General features: G+C 44.4%; 1 protein-coding gene across 2 annotated transcripts in view; it reads left to right on the forward strand.

Moving 5' to 3' along the window:
• The first annotated feature begins 1 nt into the window (after position 1).
• Positions 2–20049, forward strand: part of LOC118358249 (CKLF-like MARVEL transmembrane domain-containing protein 4) — a 23076-nt gene continuing 3028 nt past the window's right edge. The window contains exons 1-3 of one of the 2 annotated variants that reach the window (XM_035735848.2): positions 8–929; positions 13664–13840; positions 18330–18428. In XM_035735848.2, the coding sequence (XP_035591741.1) occupies positions 744–929; positions 13664–13840; positions 18330–18428 (462 nt within the window). In that variant the 5' untranslated portion in view covers positions 8–743. Of the gene's footprint in view, positions 930–13663; positions 13841–18329; positions 18429–20049 lie in introns of both variants that reach the window. The other variant, XM_035735855.2, reaches the window with a different exon arrangement.

Consider the following 20049-nt stretch of genomic DNA (forward strand, 5'->3'; position numbering starts at 1 on the left):
ACGATCATAGACCACCACTCCGCGCCCTGCATGGCATGGGCAAACCTACGCAGTATCTATCTCCGAACGATGATACATCGGGAAAGCACTTCACTATTACAATTAGATCCAAGGGGATAGTAAAGACTGCCCCCGGGCCCTAAACTACCAGAAGTTACTATATCCGATGGGCGTCTTCACGCATTTAAATACGTTTTAAAGCGTGTGCATACAGGAATGTGCCTTTTTTTGGGGCGAAGACTTTACATTTACAGCAACCGTAACATAATTTGTATTTCAGCTCAGAACTTTTGGCTACAAACGCCATGGTGTAAAAACGGCATGTCTCGTTTATTCTGGCCATGATGGATTTTTGTTATTTACATAAGTATCACAAAGGAGCGGAATGTAGCTCGCCTGTTTCTCCAACTCCATGAATAGGTGTTTTCGGTGCCTGCAGAACCAACCAGAATCGTCCCTTACACTAGTGCGCAACTGTAAGGCAATTTGTATCACATTCTTTATGGAAGCAGCATTTGATCATCGAGGAATATTCGCGGAATAAGCATTGTTACCCCTTTTAAAAAATGTTCGCCACAACAAAGTAGCTTGTGCGATCGTCGCATCAAAAGTGAGCTGTTTTTATTTTTTCCATTTCGCGTATTGCATAAAGTGTTTTTTTGTTTTCAAAGCCAAACGGTGAGTAAATCCACTGGGCTACTCTACTAAAAGTTCCGGTGCGTGTAGGAGCGTACAGTGAAATCATGAGGAACAGTGAGGAGGCGGAGGGGTTTCATGGCGAGGCCTCCAACACTTCCATGATCTCGGGAGCAAGTAGCCCATACCAGCCCACCACCGAGCCCGTACACTCAAGGAATGTTTTGGGTGGCATTAGGTGTGACTTTGAGTACCTGAAGTCACACTTTGGCATATTAAAGGCCGTTGAAGTGGTAAGTTAAATAATTAAGTCAAATCATTCAACAGACTGCATGACTGGGCGACTGAAGTGTTAAAAATGTGCATATAAAAACTTCATTGAACGATGTGCGTTGTAACCTACTGTGTTTGCATTTGTATGCGTGTAGCCTGTGCTTGTCTGTTTTTGAGAGATGGCCTGGTTCTTTAGGCACAGTGACATAATAGTAACCCAGTTTGCATGTGGCTCACCCACAGTCCACTATGCTACACTTTCACATGTTTTCAAATCCAAATTTGTCTCACGTGCCGAATACAACTGGTTTAAGACTTTACCGTGAAATGCTTGCGGCCGAGCCCTTCCCAACAATGCTAAGTTTAAAAATAAAATACACACGAAAGGCGCAATAATAGAGGGACTAACATTACCATATCAGCGTACGAGGTATTTGAGGTAGATATGCACATGAAGTCAGTACATAATATTACAATGGAAGTAGCCCAAATAATGACAAATTCCTCTACTAGAAAGAATTCCATATCAACCACTTATAACAATTGTATGACTATTGTTTATTTTAATGAAATCAGCAACATTTCTCTAAGCAGTTTACAGGAAGGGGAAACAGAATAGTTCAATGTGGGGTTTGTGCCAGTACACCTAAAACCAGATGTCTAGGTGGGGAGAAGATGCCTCCCAAAGCTATGATAATTCAGCCGCAGAGGAAACGTCTCAGCCAGAGTTTTGTCCCATCTGTTGGTGCCAAACAGCTCAGTCGGAGATGGTGCTCTCACATAGCCTACAGATGAAGCACTGGGGAAACCAGTGGAACCAAGGGAATAATTAAGTGCATAAGGGTAACAACCTAAGCCAGAAGATGCCATGTTCGAATATTGCTTCATTAGCGGTTATAGGACATAATTTGGCGTCTATTCTGCTGTACAGTGGTCAACACAGACTCTTTAAGTGAACTCATTGTACGAAGAGTTTTGATGTTCAGAGGATTCACCAGATTCAATGCCAGAAAAGGCACAGTACCAGTCTGACAAGGAGAACAGGGGGAGAGAAAGAGAAAGACATCTGTAGCCTGCGTGTAAAGTCTGTGCTGAGAGCAACTCTCTGTGCCGAGGTGGATGTCTTCTTCTTGGGTCAGATGATACTGACAAAAATAAGCATGTAATTACAATGTCGTAGTTTGAGAAAGCTGACCAACTAGAGGTTACATAAAAACAAACAAAACACTGAGGTCAAACAGGAAGTAATGTCTTTCACCACCGTTACCCAGGGCAAATGTAAATGTGTAGTGGAGACAGCACAACTCCCAGTGACATTACGGCAGGTAGCCTAGTGGTTAGAGTGTTGGGCCAGTAACCAAAAGGTTGCTAGATCGAATCCCCTAGCTGACAAGGTAAAAATCTGTCGTTATGCCCCTGAACAAGGCAGTTAGCCCACTATTCCTAGGCCGTCATTGTAAACAACAATTTGTTCTTAACTGACTTACCTTGTTAAATAATTTTAATGTAATTTTTTTACGTGTGAATGTGACAGGTCTTTCCTATTCATGCAAGTCTAATGTAATACCTGCACTGGGCAGGACGTCTGAATGTCATTATCTCACCTTATCTCACCTTCACCATGTCTGCCATCTAAGACCTGTTGGCTTCATGGACCTTGTCACTGTATTACCTTATTAGTCTAGCTTTCACAGCCGAGAGCTGCCTTCCAGACGTGCTAAATAACTTCTATGCTTGTTTCGAAGCAAGTAATACTGAAACATGCGTGAGAGTACCAGCTGTTCCGGACGACTGCGTGATCACGCTATCCGTAGCCGATGTGAGTAAGACCTTTAAACAGGTCAACATTCACAAGGCCGCTGGGCCAGATGGATTACCAGGACGTGTACACCGTGCATGCGCTGACCAACTGGCAAGTGTCTTCACTGACATTTTCAACCTCTCCCAGTGTGATGCTGTAATAACAACATGTTTCAAGCAGAACATCATAGTCCCTGTGCCCAGGAACACTAGGGTAACCTGCCTAAATGGCTAACGACCCGTAGCACTCACATCTGTAGTAGAGGTCGACCGATTATGATTTTACAACACCGAAACCGATTAAGAGGACCAAAAAAAGCCGACACCTATTAATCAGACGATTTTTAAAATGTATTTATTTATTTGTCATAATGACCATTACAACAATACTGAATGAACACTTTTATTTTAACTTAATATAATACATCAATAAAATCAATTTAGCCTCAAATTACATAATGAAACATGTTCAATTTGGTTTAAATAATGTGAAAACAAAGTGTTGGAAAAGAAAGTAAAAGTGCAATATGTGCCATGTAAAAAAGCTAACCTCTGATATCCGGAAACTATATTTAGAAACCAAAACGTTTATTCTTTCAGTGAAATACGGAACTGTTCCGTATTTTATCTAATGGGTGGCATTCATATGTCTAGATATTCCTGTTACTTAGCACAACCTTCAATGTTATGTCATAATTACGAAAAATTCTGGCAAATTAGTTCGCAACGAGCCAGGCGGCCCAAACTGTTGCATATACCCAAGAGAAGTGACACAATTTCCCTAGTTTAATATTGCCTGCTAACCTGGATTTATTTTAACTAAATATGCAGGTTTAAAAAAATATATACATCTGTGTATTGATTTTAAGAAAGGCATTGATGCTTATGGTTAGGTACAGTCGTGCAACGATTGTGCTTTTTTCGCAAATGCGCTTTGTTAAGTCACCCCCTGTTTGGCGAAGTTGGTCTTCACACAGTTCGCAACGAGCCAGGCGGCCCAAACTGCTGCATATAGCCTGACTCTGTTGCACATAACGCAAGAGAAGTGACACAATTTCCCTAGTTAAAGGAAATTCATGTTAGCAGGCAATATTAATTAAATATGCAGGTTTAAAAATATATACTTGTGTATTGATTTTAGGAAAGGCGTTGATGTTTATGGTTAGGTACACATTGGTGCAACGAGAGTGTTTTTTTCGCGAATGCTCTTGTTAAATAATCGTTTGGTGAAGTAGGCTATGATTCAATGATAAATTAACTGGCACCGCATCGATTATATGCAACGCAGGACAAGCTAGATAAACTATTAATATCATCAACCATGTGTAGTTAACTAGTGATTATGTTAAGAATGATTGTTTTTATAAGATACATTTAATGCAACTAGCACCTTACCGTGGCTCCTTGCTGCACTTGCATAATAGGTAGTCTGCCATGCAGTCTCCTCGTGGAGTGCAATGTAATCGGCCGTGATCGGTGTTCAGAAATGCAGAGTACCGATTGTTATGAAAACTAGAAATCGGCCCTAATTAATCGACCATACCGATTAATCGGTCGACCTCTAGTCTGTGGCCATGAAATGCTTTGAAAGGCTGGTCATGGCTCACATCAACACCATTATCCCAGAAACCCTAGACCCACTCCAATTTGCATACCGCACCAACAGATCCACAAATGATGCAATCTCTATTGCACTCCACACTGCCCTTTCCCACCTGGACAAAAGGAACACCTATGTGAGAATGCTATTCATTGACTACAACTCAGCATTCAACACCATAGTGCCCTCAAAGCTCATCACTAATCTAAGGACCCTGGGACTAAACACCTCCCTCTGCAACTGAATCCTGGACTTCCTGACGGGCTGCCCCAGGTGGTATGGGTAGGTAACAACACAGCCCCGCTGATCCTCAACATGGGTGCCCCTCAGGGGTGTGTGCTCAGTCAATATTCACTCATGACTGCACGGCCAGGCATGACTCCCAACACCATCATTAAGTTAGCTGATGACACAGCAGTGGTATGCCTGATCACCGACATCGATGAGACAGCCTATAGGGAGGGGGTCAGAGACCTGACCATGTGGTGCAAGGACAACAACCTCTCCCTCAACATGATCAAGACAAAAGAGATGATTGTGGACTACAGGAAAAGGAGGACTGAGCACGCCCCCATTCTTATCGACGGGGCTGTTGTGGAGCAGGTTGAGAGATTCAAGTAGGGCAGGGCGATATATCTAGTGTTTTTTTAATAATAATTCAAGTTTATGTTTTAGCGCGATATGGAAAATGTCTATTGCAATCACAACCCTAGACAGCCTGTCACAAATTGTAACCACGCCGGAGAAGTGTAGCGCCGGTAAGAGTTCCACCAAAATGGAAAGTGAGGAAGCCAGCTCAGGATCATGAGGATGAAATCATCCCCAAAAAGGGCAGCAATGTTTTTTCAGTAATATGGAAGTGGTTCGTTCGCGTTTAAGAGGTCTTATGTTAAGCAAACAAATGTCCTGTGCAAAAGCTGTCAAAAGACAATTGCAACGAAAAGCAGCAGCACAACTAACCTCTCCCATCACCTGCAACTGAAACACACGGTGGAATGGGAGGAATGCGTGAGACTACGCAATGCCAATTCCAGTCGCCCGATTCCCAAAACATCTGCTAAAAGACAAACTACCATAGTCGGATCTTTTTCAAACGTAATCCCTTATGACAAGAAAAGTTTGAGGTGGAAGGAGGTAACGGATGCAGTGACCTATTACATAGCCAGGCTTAAAAAAGCTGCTAGGTACAGTTGACCACAAATATCAGCTGCCAAGCTGCAAGTATTTCACAGAAGAAGCCCTGCCACGATTATACACTTGCTACCTGCGAAAGAGTAGCAGAGAACCTTGCTAGTGTTTCATATTTTTCCACCACAGCCAATCTATGGTCAAGCAGAACATCAGAGCCATACCTAAGTTTGACAGTCCACTACATAAATGAAGACTGGAAATTGCTAAATGTCTGCCTCCAGATGTCTTACTTCCCCGATGATCATATGGGTGAAGTAATAGCCCAGGGTCTCAAAGACTCTTTGGCATTGTGGAAGATGAGTGAAGACCGACAGGTGTGCATGACAGCTGACAACATGAGTAACCTGATAAAAGCATTGCTCTTGAACAACTGGACTCGCCTGCAGTGCTTTGGGCACAGGCTTCACCGCTCCATCGGTAAGTGTGACATTGGATAATTCAAGTGCATTCAAAAAGTTATGTTCAGGCTAGCTGTAGGCTGTGTTAGTAGTCATTCTGCCAATCCAATAGCAAACATCCACAGGCTGTTTTAATTATAACAAATGAACTAAATTAATACATTTTCAATCAAAATGATTATATAAATTACATGTTCAAACAGCTATTGGTCAAACATGCCTAAACAATAGAATAGACTTAATTTGTTTTGCACAAATAGGCCTTGAGTCCTTGTATATTTTGTTATTTGAATAAAATGTCTTGGCCTTTTTTAATTTGTTTAGAGAAAAACAAAAAAATCGATATATATCATGAATTGTCCAAATCGCTGAAAAAAATGGAGATATTACTTTTAGGCCATATTACACAGCCCTAGCTTCAAGTTACTTGGCGTCGACATCACCAACAAACTAACATGGTCTAAGCACACCAAGACAGTTGTGAAGAGGGCATGACATAACCTATTCCCCCTCAGGAGACTGAAAAGATTTGACATGGTTCCTCAGATTCACAAAAGATTTTACAGCTGCACCATCGAGCGCATCCTGACAGGTTGCATCACTGCCTGGTATGGCAAATACTCGGCCTAAGACCGCAAGGCACTACAGAGGGTAATGCGTACAGCCTAGTACATCACTGGGGCCAAGCTTCCTGCCATCCAGGACCTCTATACCAGGCGGTGTCAGAGGAAGACCCTAAAAATAGTCAAAGACTCCAGCCACCTTAGTCATAGACTGTTCTCTCTGCTTCCGCACGGCAAGCGGTACCGGTGGGCCAAGTCTAGGTCCAAGTGGCTTCTAAACAGCTTCTACCCCCAAGCCATAAGACTCCTAAACATCTAATCAAATGGCTACCCACAAATGGCTACCCCACGCTGCTGCTACCTACAGTGGGGAGAACAAGTATTTGATACACTGCCGATTTTGCAGGTTTTCCTACTTACAAAGCATATAGAGGTCTGTCATTTTTATCATAGGTACACTTCAACACTTCAAATACAGGTAATGAGTAGAGAACAGGAGGGCTTCTTAAAGAAAAACTAACAGGTCTGTGAGAGCCGGAATTCTTACTGGTTGGTAGGTGATCAAATACTTATATCATGCAATAAAATGCAAATGAATTACTTAAAAATCATACAATGTGATTTTCTGGATTTTTGTTTTAGATTCCGTCTCTCACAGTCGAAGTGTACCTATGATAAAAATGACAGACCTCGACATGCTTTGTAAGTAGGAAAACCTGCAAAATCGGCAGTGTATCAAATACTTGTTCTCCCCACTGTACATGTACATAATTACCTCGACACCGGTGCCCCCCGCACGTTGACACATTGACTCTGTACCTGTACCCCCTGTATATAGCCCCGCTATTGTTATTTACTGCTGCTCTTTAATTATTAATTAATTACTTTTTTAGGTATTTTCTTGAAACTCCATTGTTGGTTAAGGGCTTGTCAGTAAGCATTTCACTGTAAGGTTTACTACACCTGTTGTATTCGGCACATGTGACAAATACAATTTGATTTGATTTGCCCAGCCATGCTATGCTTCCAATGTAAGGGGGTTTCATTTGAACGATAGTACAGAGGAGTTGATAACACATTTCTTACATTTACTCACGGCAGCTCGATGAGGAAATATGCTCAAGGTTGACCATAATAGTTTTACGATAGCAGAGCTCCCATGTTTCGGGCTCGGGTTTGACTGTCAGTTGACCTTGGAGTGTATGTATGCCACTGTCACTGGACAATGATTGACTGACTTGAAGGGCCTCACAGGGGGAACTGCTGAGGCCTTTGTGTTTTACTATTTAATCCCCCAGAACACCGCTCGTTGTAACTCATCTGCAAATGTGCCCAGTTTTTCCCCAGAACAAGAGCTCTCTCGATGTTAATGGATCATCCCAGTTCAATCCGCGTTACCGCAGAGTTCATGATTTGATGTTGTTGAACTGAATTCAACTCGTGATAATGGACTTGATGACGAAAAGTTATCCTTCCCTTAATAGGCTATTCAGTTACGTAAAATCACGTACGATTTCAGCTATAAATCAAAAGGCATACATTTATGGGCTAGTGAAGAGGAATGTTCGGTGCTAACCTTGCTGGTCCAATCAGGAGGGTTGTGTGTATAGTATATTTCACATTAGTTAAGTTGAGGTGAAACCTTCCTCCCGTCAGCATGTTTACCTCTCCTAAGGACTTTACTATGGGAACTGTTCCTATAGCCACACCCTCTTGGTCTCTGGTCCCGTAGAGGTTGTTGTAACATAAACACTCTGAAGGCCTGAGGTTGACTTGGTGTTACTGGGAGAAGCAGTAGTACCGGGATACTGGCGCTAATCACTTTCAGAGAACCTGTCTTTGTGTCAGTCTATGAGGAAACTTTACACGGGTGTGAAAAGTCTCGTGACAACAGGCTTTTTGTGGATCTCATCTCCTCTAAGCATTTCCACAGAGCTCAAGTCATGTAACCCAATCAGCTCTTACCCAGTCAGCTCTTACCCAGTCAGCTCTTACCCAGTCAGCTCTTACCCAGTCAGCTCTTACCCAGTCAGCTCTTACCCAGTTAGCTCTTACCCAGTCAGCTCTAACCCAATCAGCTCTTACCAATCAGATTTTGACAGTCCCTCCTTTTTAGACTGTTTCTAATGTAATTTACACTGTGGCCCTTTTCATGTCTTTTGTAGAGTGTTGCCGTTTTTATTAAGTTGTTACATAGCTATTCAATTGTGTCAATAGATATTTTATTGTGGTGATTTAACAAGGGAAAGTTAAATATTATTGAAGGCCCTTTTTGTAGGCTGTGTATGGCGCTAAATGAATTTACCAGATGCTGCTCCGTGTCCGCTAGCAATTCCCATTCTGGAGAGACTGTGTGTTCTGTTCTAGTGTTTCTCTCAGACTGGTCTTTAACAAACACACATGATAGGCGGAGTTTCTGGCTCTACAGACATCTCTGGGTTCAAGAAACAGGAGACAAACGGTTATTGTTGCACAGATTTCCATGAGCCATTTAGGCCAGGAACGAAATGCACAGGACACCGCCGATCAAAGGTCGTTGGAGTGCAGTCTGTGTTGTGATGCCTACCTCCGTTCCTTTTCTGGCCACAACAGATGGTGAACAAGACTGGGATCTGACTCCCAAGTGGCCATTGCAAGCAACTCACAATGTAACTAATCCCAGAGATGAACAATGGGAGGTTTTGGAGAAGGGTGGGTGGGGTTGACATATAATCATTAGTTACACACTTACCCAGCATGCATAGTTACCCCATCCCCTCCCCCCTCCCTGTCTGACACCTGCTCCACACTGGGCCAGGGAAGGGCTGTTTTTATCACGACTCGGCGATGACTTCATCCACTGCATCCACCCTCCACCCCCAGTCTGGACACGTCCATGTTGTAAATGTCACACTGTGTGCACCCAGGCAAACACAGCTCTGATGCGGTTTCAGTTGGCTGCCACAGAGAAAGACATGGGCCCGAATGAATTCCTCGCAGAGGTACCTACTGCAAGTGTGGCCTTGAAAAAGATTTGCCGCTCTGAAATAATAATATGTTTGTATGCACATGACTGTGTGCATGCTTGTGTGTCTGCGTGAGATTGAGTGTTTGGCCCTTCGCAAGGCTGTAATTCCAGTACAAGGCTGTAATTGCAGCAGATGTGTAACGTGTGAAGGGTGGTTAGCCAGAGAACCTGTCAGGAGTGTAGCCTAAGCGCTCTCCTGCCTCAACAACTCTATGTGTCAGAAACAGAGGAGTGTTGTGATGAGAAGCCCTGTTGCAGTCCCCTGTCCTGTTCATTAACCGGGCTGACAGGTTTAAGAAACAGCCCGGGGCTTGGGAAAATAGGTGAGGAAAGGTCAGAAGGAACACAACCAGCTGCCTCCCTGCTGCTACCATCAGGATCTGGTCCAATATGCTGGTTGGTTTGCTCCTTGCACTCATCATGTCCGTTGTCTTCTTAGGCAACGAAGATGCCAGTTTTGCAGCAAATGCTGACGTTGACAATATTGCTCTGTTCTATAGAAAACCGTTGTTGTCAGATGGATGATTAACTCATCCTCACGATATCACAAACGTGTTCTTCAGGATAATATATGACTTGGATGGAGAGGAAAGAGTGGCTTCTGATCAGCAGTGTGTTTGACCCAGAAAAAGACCGGATGGATTGGGCCTTGACACTGCGCCAACGTATTTTATAGAAAATGTGTTTTGTTTTCATGAACATTTTTAATATTACAGATGGATTGGTCTTTTGTCCAACTTCATAATTATGGTAATTCTTCACACATAAATCATAGGATTCATATTGTCTCCAACGCCATTACAGATAATTGTACAGAGGTGAGATGTTTTTCTCTGTCTAAAGATAATATCACGGCTAAAAAGGGAGGCGAATCTACATATTCAAGTCCCACTGTTGCCATGGAAATCGTTGTCCGTCAATCACCCTTTCCATTTAACCAGTACAAAACAGGAGACGGCTCTTCACAGCGAGTTCTGGCTCAATCTGCATTTCAAAAGGGCATGGAAAACAGACAAGAAATCTGAGCAGGTCATACATTATAGAAACATCATGAAGTGTATGCGTGTGCAAATCTGGGTGTCTCATGGCTTCTTGACAAGGTTTGTTAGGGATAGATTCTTTAGGTTAAATCTCAGACTTGGTATTGGTACTTTTAGAGTTCTTGTCACGCCCTGACCTTAGAGATCCTTTTTATGTCTCTATTTGGGTTGGTCAGGGTGTGATTTGGGGTGGGTATTCTATGTTCTATTATTTATATTTCTATGTTTTGGCCGGGTAGGGTTCTCAATCAGGGACAGCTGTCTATCGTTGTCTCTGATTGAGAACCATACTTTTCCCACCTTTCTTTGTGGGAAGACAACTTTTGTTTATGGCTCATAGCATTTAGCTTCACGGTTTGTTTTTGTAGTGTATTGTTTTGTTCAGTGTCTTTTTTTCCAAATAAAAAGAGAAATGTACGCTCACCACGCCGCACCTTGGTCCTCTTCTTTTAACGGCCGTGACATTTCTGGCCGTAAGCAGATCCTCAGACGCTTGGCTGTCCCAAGTCCATGTGGGGAGCCGTAGACTGTCATGAAGTCATGTGACTTCCCTGTCAAAGCTGTGAAACCAAGCATCTGCATAAGACACCTGAAGGCTCCCCTTAGGAACAGGCTTTTTGAAAAGTGGTGGGAGGAGAGAGAGAAAGAAAGGAAAGAGATTCTGTGTGTGTGTGTGCACGAGCGCATACATAAGAGTGTGATGTCACTTTTGACGATGATACCAAAATAGTTGTATCTCCCTCTCTTTCTCTCTTTCTCTCTTCCTCAGGCACTGAGTGATGTGACTAGGGAATGGTCCATTAGCCACCTTTTAGCTTTTTCAAGGTGGTGTGAATCTATACATGGCAAGGGTGCTAAGTGTGTGCATTAGCATGCCTGTAATTCTCCGACTTCCTGTCACAGAGCTCATACATTTTTGATGATACAAGCTGGACTGGGCCCATTATTCCGGAAGGAACAGATTCTTTATTTAGATCTGTCAGGCAACTAGATCCGGTCTGAGCCCGGCCCAGATGGGACAAAGCCCGGAATATGTATGCGTGGTGATGGCGGTGGTTCTGTCTCCCTCAGGCTCACGCGGACCAACCTGTAATCTGCTGGTCTGAGGTTTGTGGAGAGCCGGGCTGATTGCAACGGAAATCCTTAAATAACACATTAACCTCCCGAGTTCTCCCCCATCACTGTGGTGGAGGAGGGAAAATATATCAGTTAACTGTTCACAATGAGGTTGTGGGCTCCTCTCACTCACTTCCCAAGGCAATGCCACTCCATCAGCACCAGTCACCCCAGTCTCATCAAAGTTATTGAAACGTTGGTGTACGGTGAAAGAAACGTGGTTAGTGTCACTAGTTGATATATACACTGCTCAAAAAAATAAAGGGAACACTTAAACAACACAATGTTACTCCAAGTCAATCACACTTCTGTGAAATCAGACTCTCCACTTAGGAAGCAACACTGATTGACAATACATTTCACATGCTGTTGTGTAAATGGAATAGACAACAGGTGGAAATTATAGGCAATTAGCAAGACACGCCCAATAAAGGAGTGGTTCTGCAGGTGGTGACCACAGACCACTTCTCAGTTCCTATGCTTCCTGGCTGATGTTTTGGTCACTTTTGAATGCTGGCGGTGCTTTCACTCTAGTGGTAGCATGAGACGGAGTCTACAACCCACACAAGTGGCTCAGGTAGTGCAGCTCATCCAGGATGGCACATCAATGCGAGCTGTGGCAAGAAGGTTTGCTGTGTCTGTCAGCGTAGTGTCCAGAGCATGGAGGTGCTACCAGGAGACAGGCCAGTACATCAGGAGACGTGGAGGAGGCCATAGGAGGGCAACAACCCAGCAGCAGGACTGCTACCTTCGCCTTTGTGCAAGGAGGAGCAGGAGGAGCACTGCCAGAGCCCTGCAAAATGACCTCCAGCAGGCCACAAATGTGCATGTGTCTGCTCAAACGGTCAGAAACAGACTCCATGAGGGTGGTAATGAGGGCCCGACATCCACAGGTGGGGGTTGTGCTTACAGCCCATCACCGTGCAGGACGTTTGGCATTTGCTAGAGAACACTAAGATTGGCAAATTCGCCACTGGCGCCCTGTGCTCTTCACAGATGAAAGCAGGTTCACACTGAGCACATGTGACAGAGTCTGGAGACGCCGTGGAGAACGTTCTGCTGCCTGCAACATCCTCCAGCATGACCGGTTTGGCTTTGGGTCAGTCATGGTGTGGAGTGGCATTTCTTTGGGGGGCCGCACAGCCCTCCATGTGCTCGCCAGAGGTAGCCTGACTGCCAATTAGGTACCGAGATGAGATCCTCAGACCCCTTGTGAGACCATAGGCTGGTGCAGTTGTCCCTGGGTTCCTCCTAATGCAAGACAATGCTAGATCTCATGTGGCTGGAGTGTGTCAGCAGTTCCTGCAAGAGGAAGGCATTGATGCTATGGACTGGCCCGTCTGTTCCCCAGACCTGAATCCAATTGAGCACATCTGGGACATCATGTCTCGCTCCACCAACGCCACGTTGCACCACAGACTGTCCAGGAGTTGGCAGATGCTTTAGTCCAGGTCTGGTAGGAGAACTCTCATTAGACCATCCGCCACCTCATCAGGAGCTTGCCCGGGCGTTGTAGGGAGGTCATACAGGCACGTGGAGGCCACACACACTACTGAGCCTCATTTTGACTTGTTTTAAGGACTTTACATCAACGTTGGATCAGCCTGTAGTGTGGTTTTCCACTTTAATTTTGAGTGTGACTCCAAATCCAGACCTCCATGTGTTGATACATTTGATTTCCATTGATCATTTTTGTGTGATTTTGTTGTCAGCACATTCAACTATGTAAATAAAAAAGTATTTAATAAGAATATTTCATTCATTCAGATCTAGGATGTGTTATTTTAGTGTTCCCTTTATTCTTTTGAGCAGTGTAGTTATCATGACTAAATGGTATGCCTCAAGTTATGAATTAACAATATAAAAACAGAAAGCCTTCCTGAACGTTGGCTCTCCTTCTGTTTGAATGGATTTGTATGGGTTGATGTGGGTAGTATCATAACGACACACTCTCTACCCACTCTACTGTAGGACTGTATGTTTATAGTTTATTTTAAGGCTGTCCTTGACCTGTCCCTCTTCCTCCTCCCTCTCCGCAGGCCTTGGCCCTCATAGCCTTCATCTGCATAGAGACCATCATGCTGTGCCTACCCTGCGGAGGGGTCTACTTCTTTGAGTTTGTCAGCTGCAGTGCCTTTGTAGTCACCGGAGTCCTCCTCCTCATCTTCAGCCTCAGTCTGCACACCAAAGTGCCCCACGTCAACTGGAGCCTGACGGTGTGTATCCCACCAACACACACTGACCAATCACATCCTCTTACTGGTTTAGATGTCAATCATTTCTTTTTTTACCTTTATTTAACTAGGCAAGTCAGTTAAGAACAAATTCTTATTTTCAATGACTGCCTAGGAACAGTGGGTTAACAGCCTGTTCAGGGGCAGAACAACGGGTTTAAATACGGACGAGTTTAAATACAGTGTTATTATATAGGTATGAGAGCAACTTGACATGAAGGTTGATCAAGTAAAAGTTGATCAGTTGAACTGAGGATAAACTGACTTTGCTGAAAGTGCACTTGCCTATAAAATGTGGGCGACAAATGAGTTAAAAAAAAAATATCAAATGTCAGTGGTGGGTATGCTGGACCCTTCGAAAAAGTATGGCAACACTGCACCGTGTCAACACAGCATCTTTGTGTCTCCATAATTCAATATGTCCATATCTCATTCTAATGATGTGCTATTTGATCCTGTCATCTCAAACCTGTGTTCGGTGGTATGTTTGGTAATGCTCTATTGCTGTCTTGGGAGTATAGGGGAGCTGTTCCCTCACCTAAGAAAATGAGCACAGCCTTGGGCTTCATCATAAAGCTCTCCGAGGTAAACCTTTTTACGAAGAGTTGGTGAGTGTAGGCTCCTGGAAACGTCACATTTGGTGAGAGGTCATTTGATTATTCAGATACATTGTTGGCTGTTGTTTTTCTCTCCCTGCCCTCCTGGTGATCTGTGTGACGCCGTGTCTCTGGATGGGGTGGCGTTGTGGCGTTGGTCTGTCTTGTGCTAGGCAGAGACTGGACCTCTTTTTGTGGCATTGCCCACAACGGCCATGCATTGTCTCAGCTGGCTTGCTCTGTTGTCTCTCCACACAAAGACTTTCAAATGCCCAACTGCCATGCCAGGGAGAGACAGCACAGAGAAGGGTGACCACACACACTGCTCGTTTTCAACGTGGGTGAGTGCTGGCCTTAATGAAGGAAGTGAAAGTGTTTGCTCAGAAATGAGGAGGCTGGGAACAGAAATCTCAGTACACGGGCACGAGTGAAATAGCAGCCTGTGGGAGAACCTGAAGTGGCCTCTTGACTGGATCTTTGACAATGTGCCAAGTAGAGTCTCCCGTCTGAGTGTGAGAGCATGCTGTATGTTGATCTGGTTTGCAGGTTCTCCCTTTCTCACTTTACTACAGATCCTTCTGTGCCAGCTCCTTATGGAAATCAGGCAGTGCATTGGCTTGAGTGGAGCGACGGTTTCTGTTTAGATGGATGAACCTGTGGCAAATCACAAACAACATATTACTGATTTACTTTGCTTGACTACTGGTGAAACATGAGACATAGTGCATTCCTCTTGAATATGTAGCCGTATGGTTTATTTTCCTTGATTCTTGGCATCTGTTGAAATAGTGTGCAATGCTGTCCTGTTTGTGTGTGTGTGTTAGTAGTCTCTGCTGTTTGTTGAACTGAATGTATTCTGCAATGTGTTTTTGGTGACTTTTCTTCCATGAAGTCTACTCCCACTTCAGAGAGTTTGTCTAGATATGCATGCTTCCTGTTGCCTTAATCCTTGTCTAAATCAGCATAAACACGCAGCTGAAAACATTTGGTAGAGCCATTTGAAGGGGATGTTTCTACTAGAGCCTCGACAGCCCTCCTCATCAAAAGACCACTCCTAACACACTCACACTTTCTGGCTTCCAGAGAGTCCCTGACTGCTCTGCCAAATGCTGAGCTTGCTGACATCTCCCCGTTTCCCAAAGAAGCCAGTAAGTCTAAGCGGCCTTCCTGCCTCTCTGCCTCGAGGCTGAGGTTGAAGGAGGGGTTGGAGAAGTGTGTCACTCTGCAGAGAGAGAGAAAGCGAGAGGCAGTGGTTTGACTGGGGTATTTAAAGGCAGGCGCTCCATCTTTTGCTACTGCTTTACAAACTGCCGCTGTGCATGTGGAATGTGGGAATGGTTTCTCCCAGAGAGTATTGTGCTGGGGTGAGCTGGACCTGAAGTGAGCTGGATCTGGGGTGAGCTGGACCTGAAGTGAGCTGGTCTAGGGTGAGTAGGATCTGGGGTGAGCTGGACCTGAAGTGAGCTGGATCTGGGGTGAGCTGGATCTAGGGTGAGCTGGACCTGAAGTGAGCTGTATCTAGGGTGAGCTGGATCTGGGGTGAGCTGAATCTAGGGTGAGCTCGATCTAGGGTGAGCTGGATCTGGGGTGAGCTGGATCTAGGGTGAGCTGGATCTGGGGTGAGCTGGATCTAGGGTGAGATGGATCTAAGGTGAAATGGATTTGGTGTGTGTAGTAGAGGGAGCATGGCAGTATTGAGGCTGATAAATCAGTCCAGTAACTCCAGTTGGACCAGTGTATGCTCTGCTGATACTATTGTGTTGGTGATGGTGGTGTGTCCAGTGGGAGATCCAGCTCTACAAGACAGCCTAGTGCCGCTGTAGAAACACATCAGACAGATTAAACCCCAGGAAAAACAGCACTTTTCACAGTTTTACATCCCACTGAGCACCATTTGCTTTCTCTTCACACATTTTGCCGAACAGATCACACTCAGACACACTCTCTATACCTGCCACGCACACAGACTGCATATACAGGGAGTGAGGCATTAGAGAGGATTTGCCCTACATCTGAAGCCAAGTGTGAGACTCAGGCTTGATTTGTCTCTGATTGATTCCAGTGTATGTGTGGTTTGGTGGTCTGAGTTGTACATGTGTGTTGGTGAAAAACGGGGAGACTTGAGTCTGGTCTGGCCAGTATTCTGGTTTTGAGGTTCTCACTTGGCTAGTGTTCAGTCTTGAGTCTGGTTTGGCCAGTGAGTCTGTGGGAGAGAGTTGGTGTCATGTGAGACGATGTGGGTTATGACTCCCATCACAACAATTCACATGGGGGGCCTTGCCCCAGTCATGCTGGGGCATTTATTAAGCATACACTGAAGGACCTGTCAGCCAGCCAGAACAACACATCCTGAAAGCTCACGGAGACACAGTGTCCTATGTTCATGTGAATAATCAGGTCCTTGTACAAGGACCTTCGGTGATTGGCTTCAGCGCCAATTACTATCAACAGAGAACAAGAGAACAGCACAAACAATTCCAAACATTTAGATAGCTGATGGATTGACAAGTATGACAAAGATGTGGGTTACAGAGACTCTAAATATGCAGCTTTGATATGACAGAAACTCAAAAAATTATATCTTAATATGTTACTTAAATATTACAATTCTGAAGTACAGCATGAGCAATACCGTACCAGTCAAACGTGTGAACACACCTACTCATTCCAGGGTTTTTCTTTATTTTTACTATTTTCTACATTGTAGAATAATAGTGAAGACATCAAAACTATGAAATAACACACATGGAATCATGTAGTAACCAAGAAAGTGTTAAACAAATCAAAATATATTTTATATTTGAGATTCTTCAAAATAGCCACCCTTTGCCTTGATGAGAGCTTTGCACGCTATTGGTATTCACTCAACCAGCTTCATGAGGTAGTTACCTGGAATGCATTCAAATTAATGTGTGCCTCGTTAAAAGTTAATTTGTGGAATTTCTTTCCTTCTTAATGCATTTGAGCCAATCAGTTGTGCTGTGACAAGGCAGGGGTGGTATACAGAAGCCATTTTAAGCCCCCTGTCTCCTGTTCATAAGAACTGCATCCTGCCCAATAAAAGACCCACGCTCCACCAAGCCTCTGGCCACCCTTCTCATCTCCATCCATCCGTCCGTCCGTCCGTCTGTCACTCTTTCCCATTAGAGCTGGACACCACAGAGTTACCACTTTCTATCACATCAAAAACATGGTGAAAAAAAATGAGTGTGTGGTTTTAACCGCTAGATGGGTAGCTTTTATTATTGCTTTTATTTGAGTCTACTTGGTAAATATTTTCTTCTTCTTCAACTGCCCTGTTGGTTAAGGGCTTGTAAAGTAAGCATTTCACAGTAAAGTCTACACTGTTGGTTAAGGGCTTGTAAGTAAGCATTTCACAGTAAAGTCTACACTGTTGGTTAAGGGATTTCACAGTAAAGTCTACACTGTTGGTTAAGGGCTTGTAAGTAAGCATTTCACAGTAAAGTCTACACTGTTGGTTAAGGGATTTCACAGTAAAGTCTACACTGTTGGTTAAGGGCTTGTAAGTAAGCATTTCACGGTAAAGTCTACACTGTTGGTTAAGGGCTTGTAAGTAAGCATTTCACGGTAAAGTCTACACTTGTTGTATTCGACGCATGTGACCAGCAGAGTTTTTGTTTATTCTTGTTATCTGAGGTTCCTTTGAGAAACACTGCTGTTTTTTGTCTTCTTTATGGGTGGGGATGGTTTTTAAAGTTGTTAATATCACATGACCCTAAAACATGACTCAACATAGTCTCTGCACGACACGAGAGAAGCTAGTACTAACCCCTCGTATGTATGTACAGTAACTATCAGTCTAAAACTTGACCTGTTAATTAATATGCGTGGTCTGTGTCTGTCTGTCGCCACAGGACCTGGTCAACACTGCAGCCAGCACCGTCTTCTTCTTCCTGGCTTCTGTGGTCCTGGCTGCTCTCAACCACAAGTCCGGTGCCGAGATCGCAGCAGTGGTGGGTTCCCCCTGTCCCGCCCCACTGCATCCTCATCCTGGTCACGCCCCTCGTGACCCCCTGACCCGGGCCTTCTCGGGAGTGACCACCCTGTTTATCAGTCTGTCTCAGGTGTACACCACTGAAACATGGGCTGAGGTCTTTCTCCTGTCACCCCCACATCCTCTCTTCCCTTCCTCCCCGCTATCTGTGAAATAGTTATTTGATCCGTTATTGTGCCACGCAAAGAACAGTGGCTGGTGTTACATGACCCACTGGATTTCTGTTGTTTGAAGAGTTGCCTACATGTGTCTAAAATATACATCAGGGAGCTTTACTACAAAATGTGATGTTCAGAGGTATGTTCAATAATCAAATCGAACGCAAGACATTTAGCGATTAGCTTACAAGCCTCCCTGAAGTTTTTCTGTTGATTTTCTTTTCTTTGTCCATGTTATACTGCATTTCCTGTTAACTGCTGCCTCCCTGTGGAAGGTAGCCTGAACTGCATTTCACCAAGTCAATATGGCATTTCCTCCCCACCTACGGTATAATAAATCCAAAATAGAATTGCTGCTACATCAAGTTGCTTGACAGTGTGAGAGGTTTGACGATCAGTTGGCCAGGCAGTAATTGGCCAGCCCAGGTGCAAAGTGTTCATGTTCAGGGAAGTGCTGGGAGCTTGATGATGTGTGAGCAGAGCCACGGTGAATGTTCATGGCTCCATTGGCCACCCTGCTGCTGCCACATCCACACTATTTACTGACTCAGTCCCTCCCTGGAGGTTATGAGCCGATTTCTGATTCCTGTCCTGTCAGCTCTGAGCTGTGACATGGACGTTTACTCTGGAGTTCAGCCCCAATCCTCTGGTTGGAAAGAGAGAGAGAGAGAGGTCACACCTCATTGGTTTCTCTCTCGTTTTGCTCTCTTGTTTCATTCTCTTTTTCGCTCTACCTTTTCTCTTTCTCTCGGTCTCTTTCTCTTTTGACTATTAACCGTCTTTGTAACCCTCAGCCTAATTTTGATGTATCTCCCTTTCGTTCCTTGCACCGCTCGCTCCATGATCTCTTGCAGATGATGTGAATTGTCTGGCAAGGCTGACTTGTTTCCTTACACATAAGAAAGCATGCACGCCCTCGCACACACGGCTGGTCCCTTTGATTCCTGTGGTTGTGCATGAGGCTGGATCAGCAGAACTGTGTACTACGGGTGCCCGGCCGGTGGCCTGGGGATTTGTGCTGAGTCGTTTATGGTACAGATGTTCTCAGCAGGAAGTTTCTATTAAACATCCTGGGCTTTTTTCAGGCCTGGAAGGGGCCAGTGAAAAGCCCTGGGCTCTCCTGCTGGGGAGGGATGGAGGGAGCCGTGGGAGGTGTGTATTTGTTGAATCCCACTCTTGTCTATTTCTTTAGGGGCGGAGACTGTAATAAAGGGCTGCGATTTGGAGAGGGATTAGACACGTTGTGTGTGACTGTTTAATCAGCCAAATGTCTTACTGTAATTATACAGTAGTCCCTATTTGAGATGTATTTACTACTGGGACTATTAGGAAGGACTGGAGAGAGGTGTCATTTCCTCCTGTACTATTTGGAAACCTACATTTATTTTAAGATCATAGTAACAGCAATTCTGTTGTGTTGAA

Source organism: Oncorhynchus keta, chromosome 2 (genome assembly GCF_023373465.1).
Source record: "Oncorhynchus keta strain PuntledgeMale-10-30-2019 chromosome 2, Oket_V2, whole genome shotgun sequence".
Taxonomy (NCBI): Eukaryota; Metazoa; Chordata; class Actinopteri; order Salmoniformes; family Salmonidae; genus Oncorhynchus; species Oncorhynchus keta.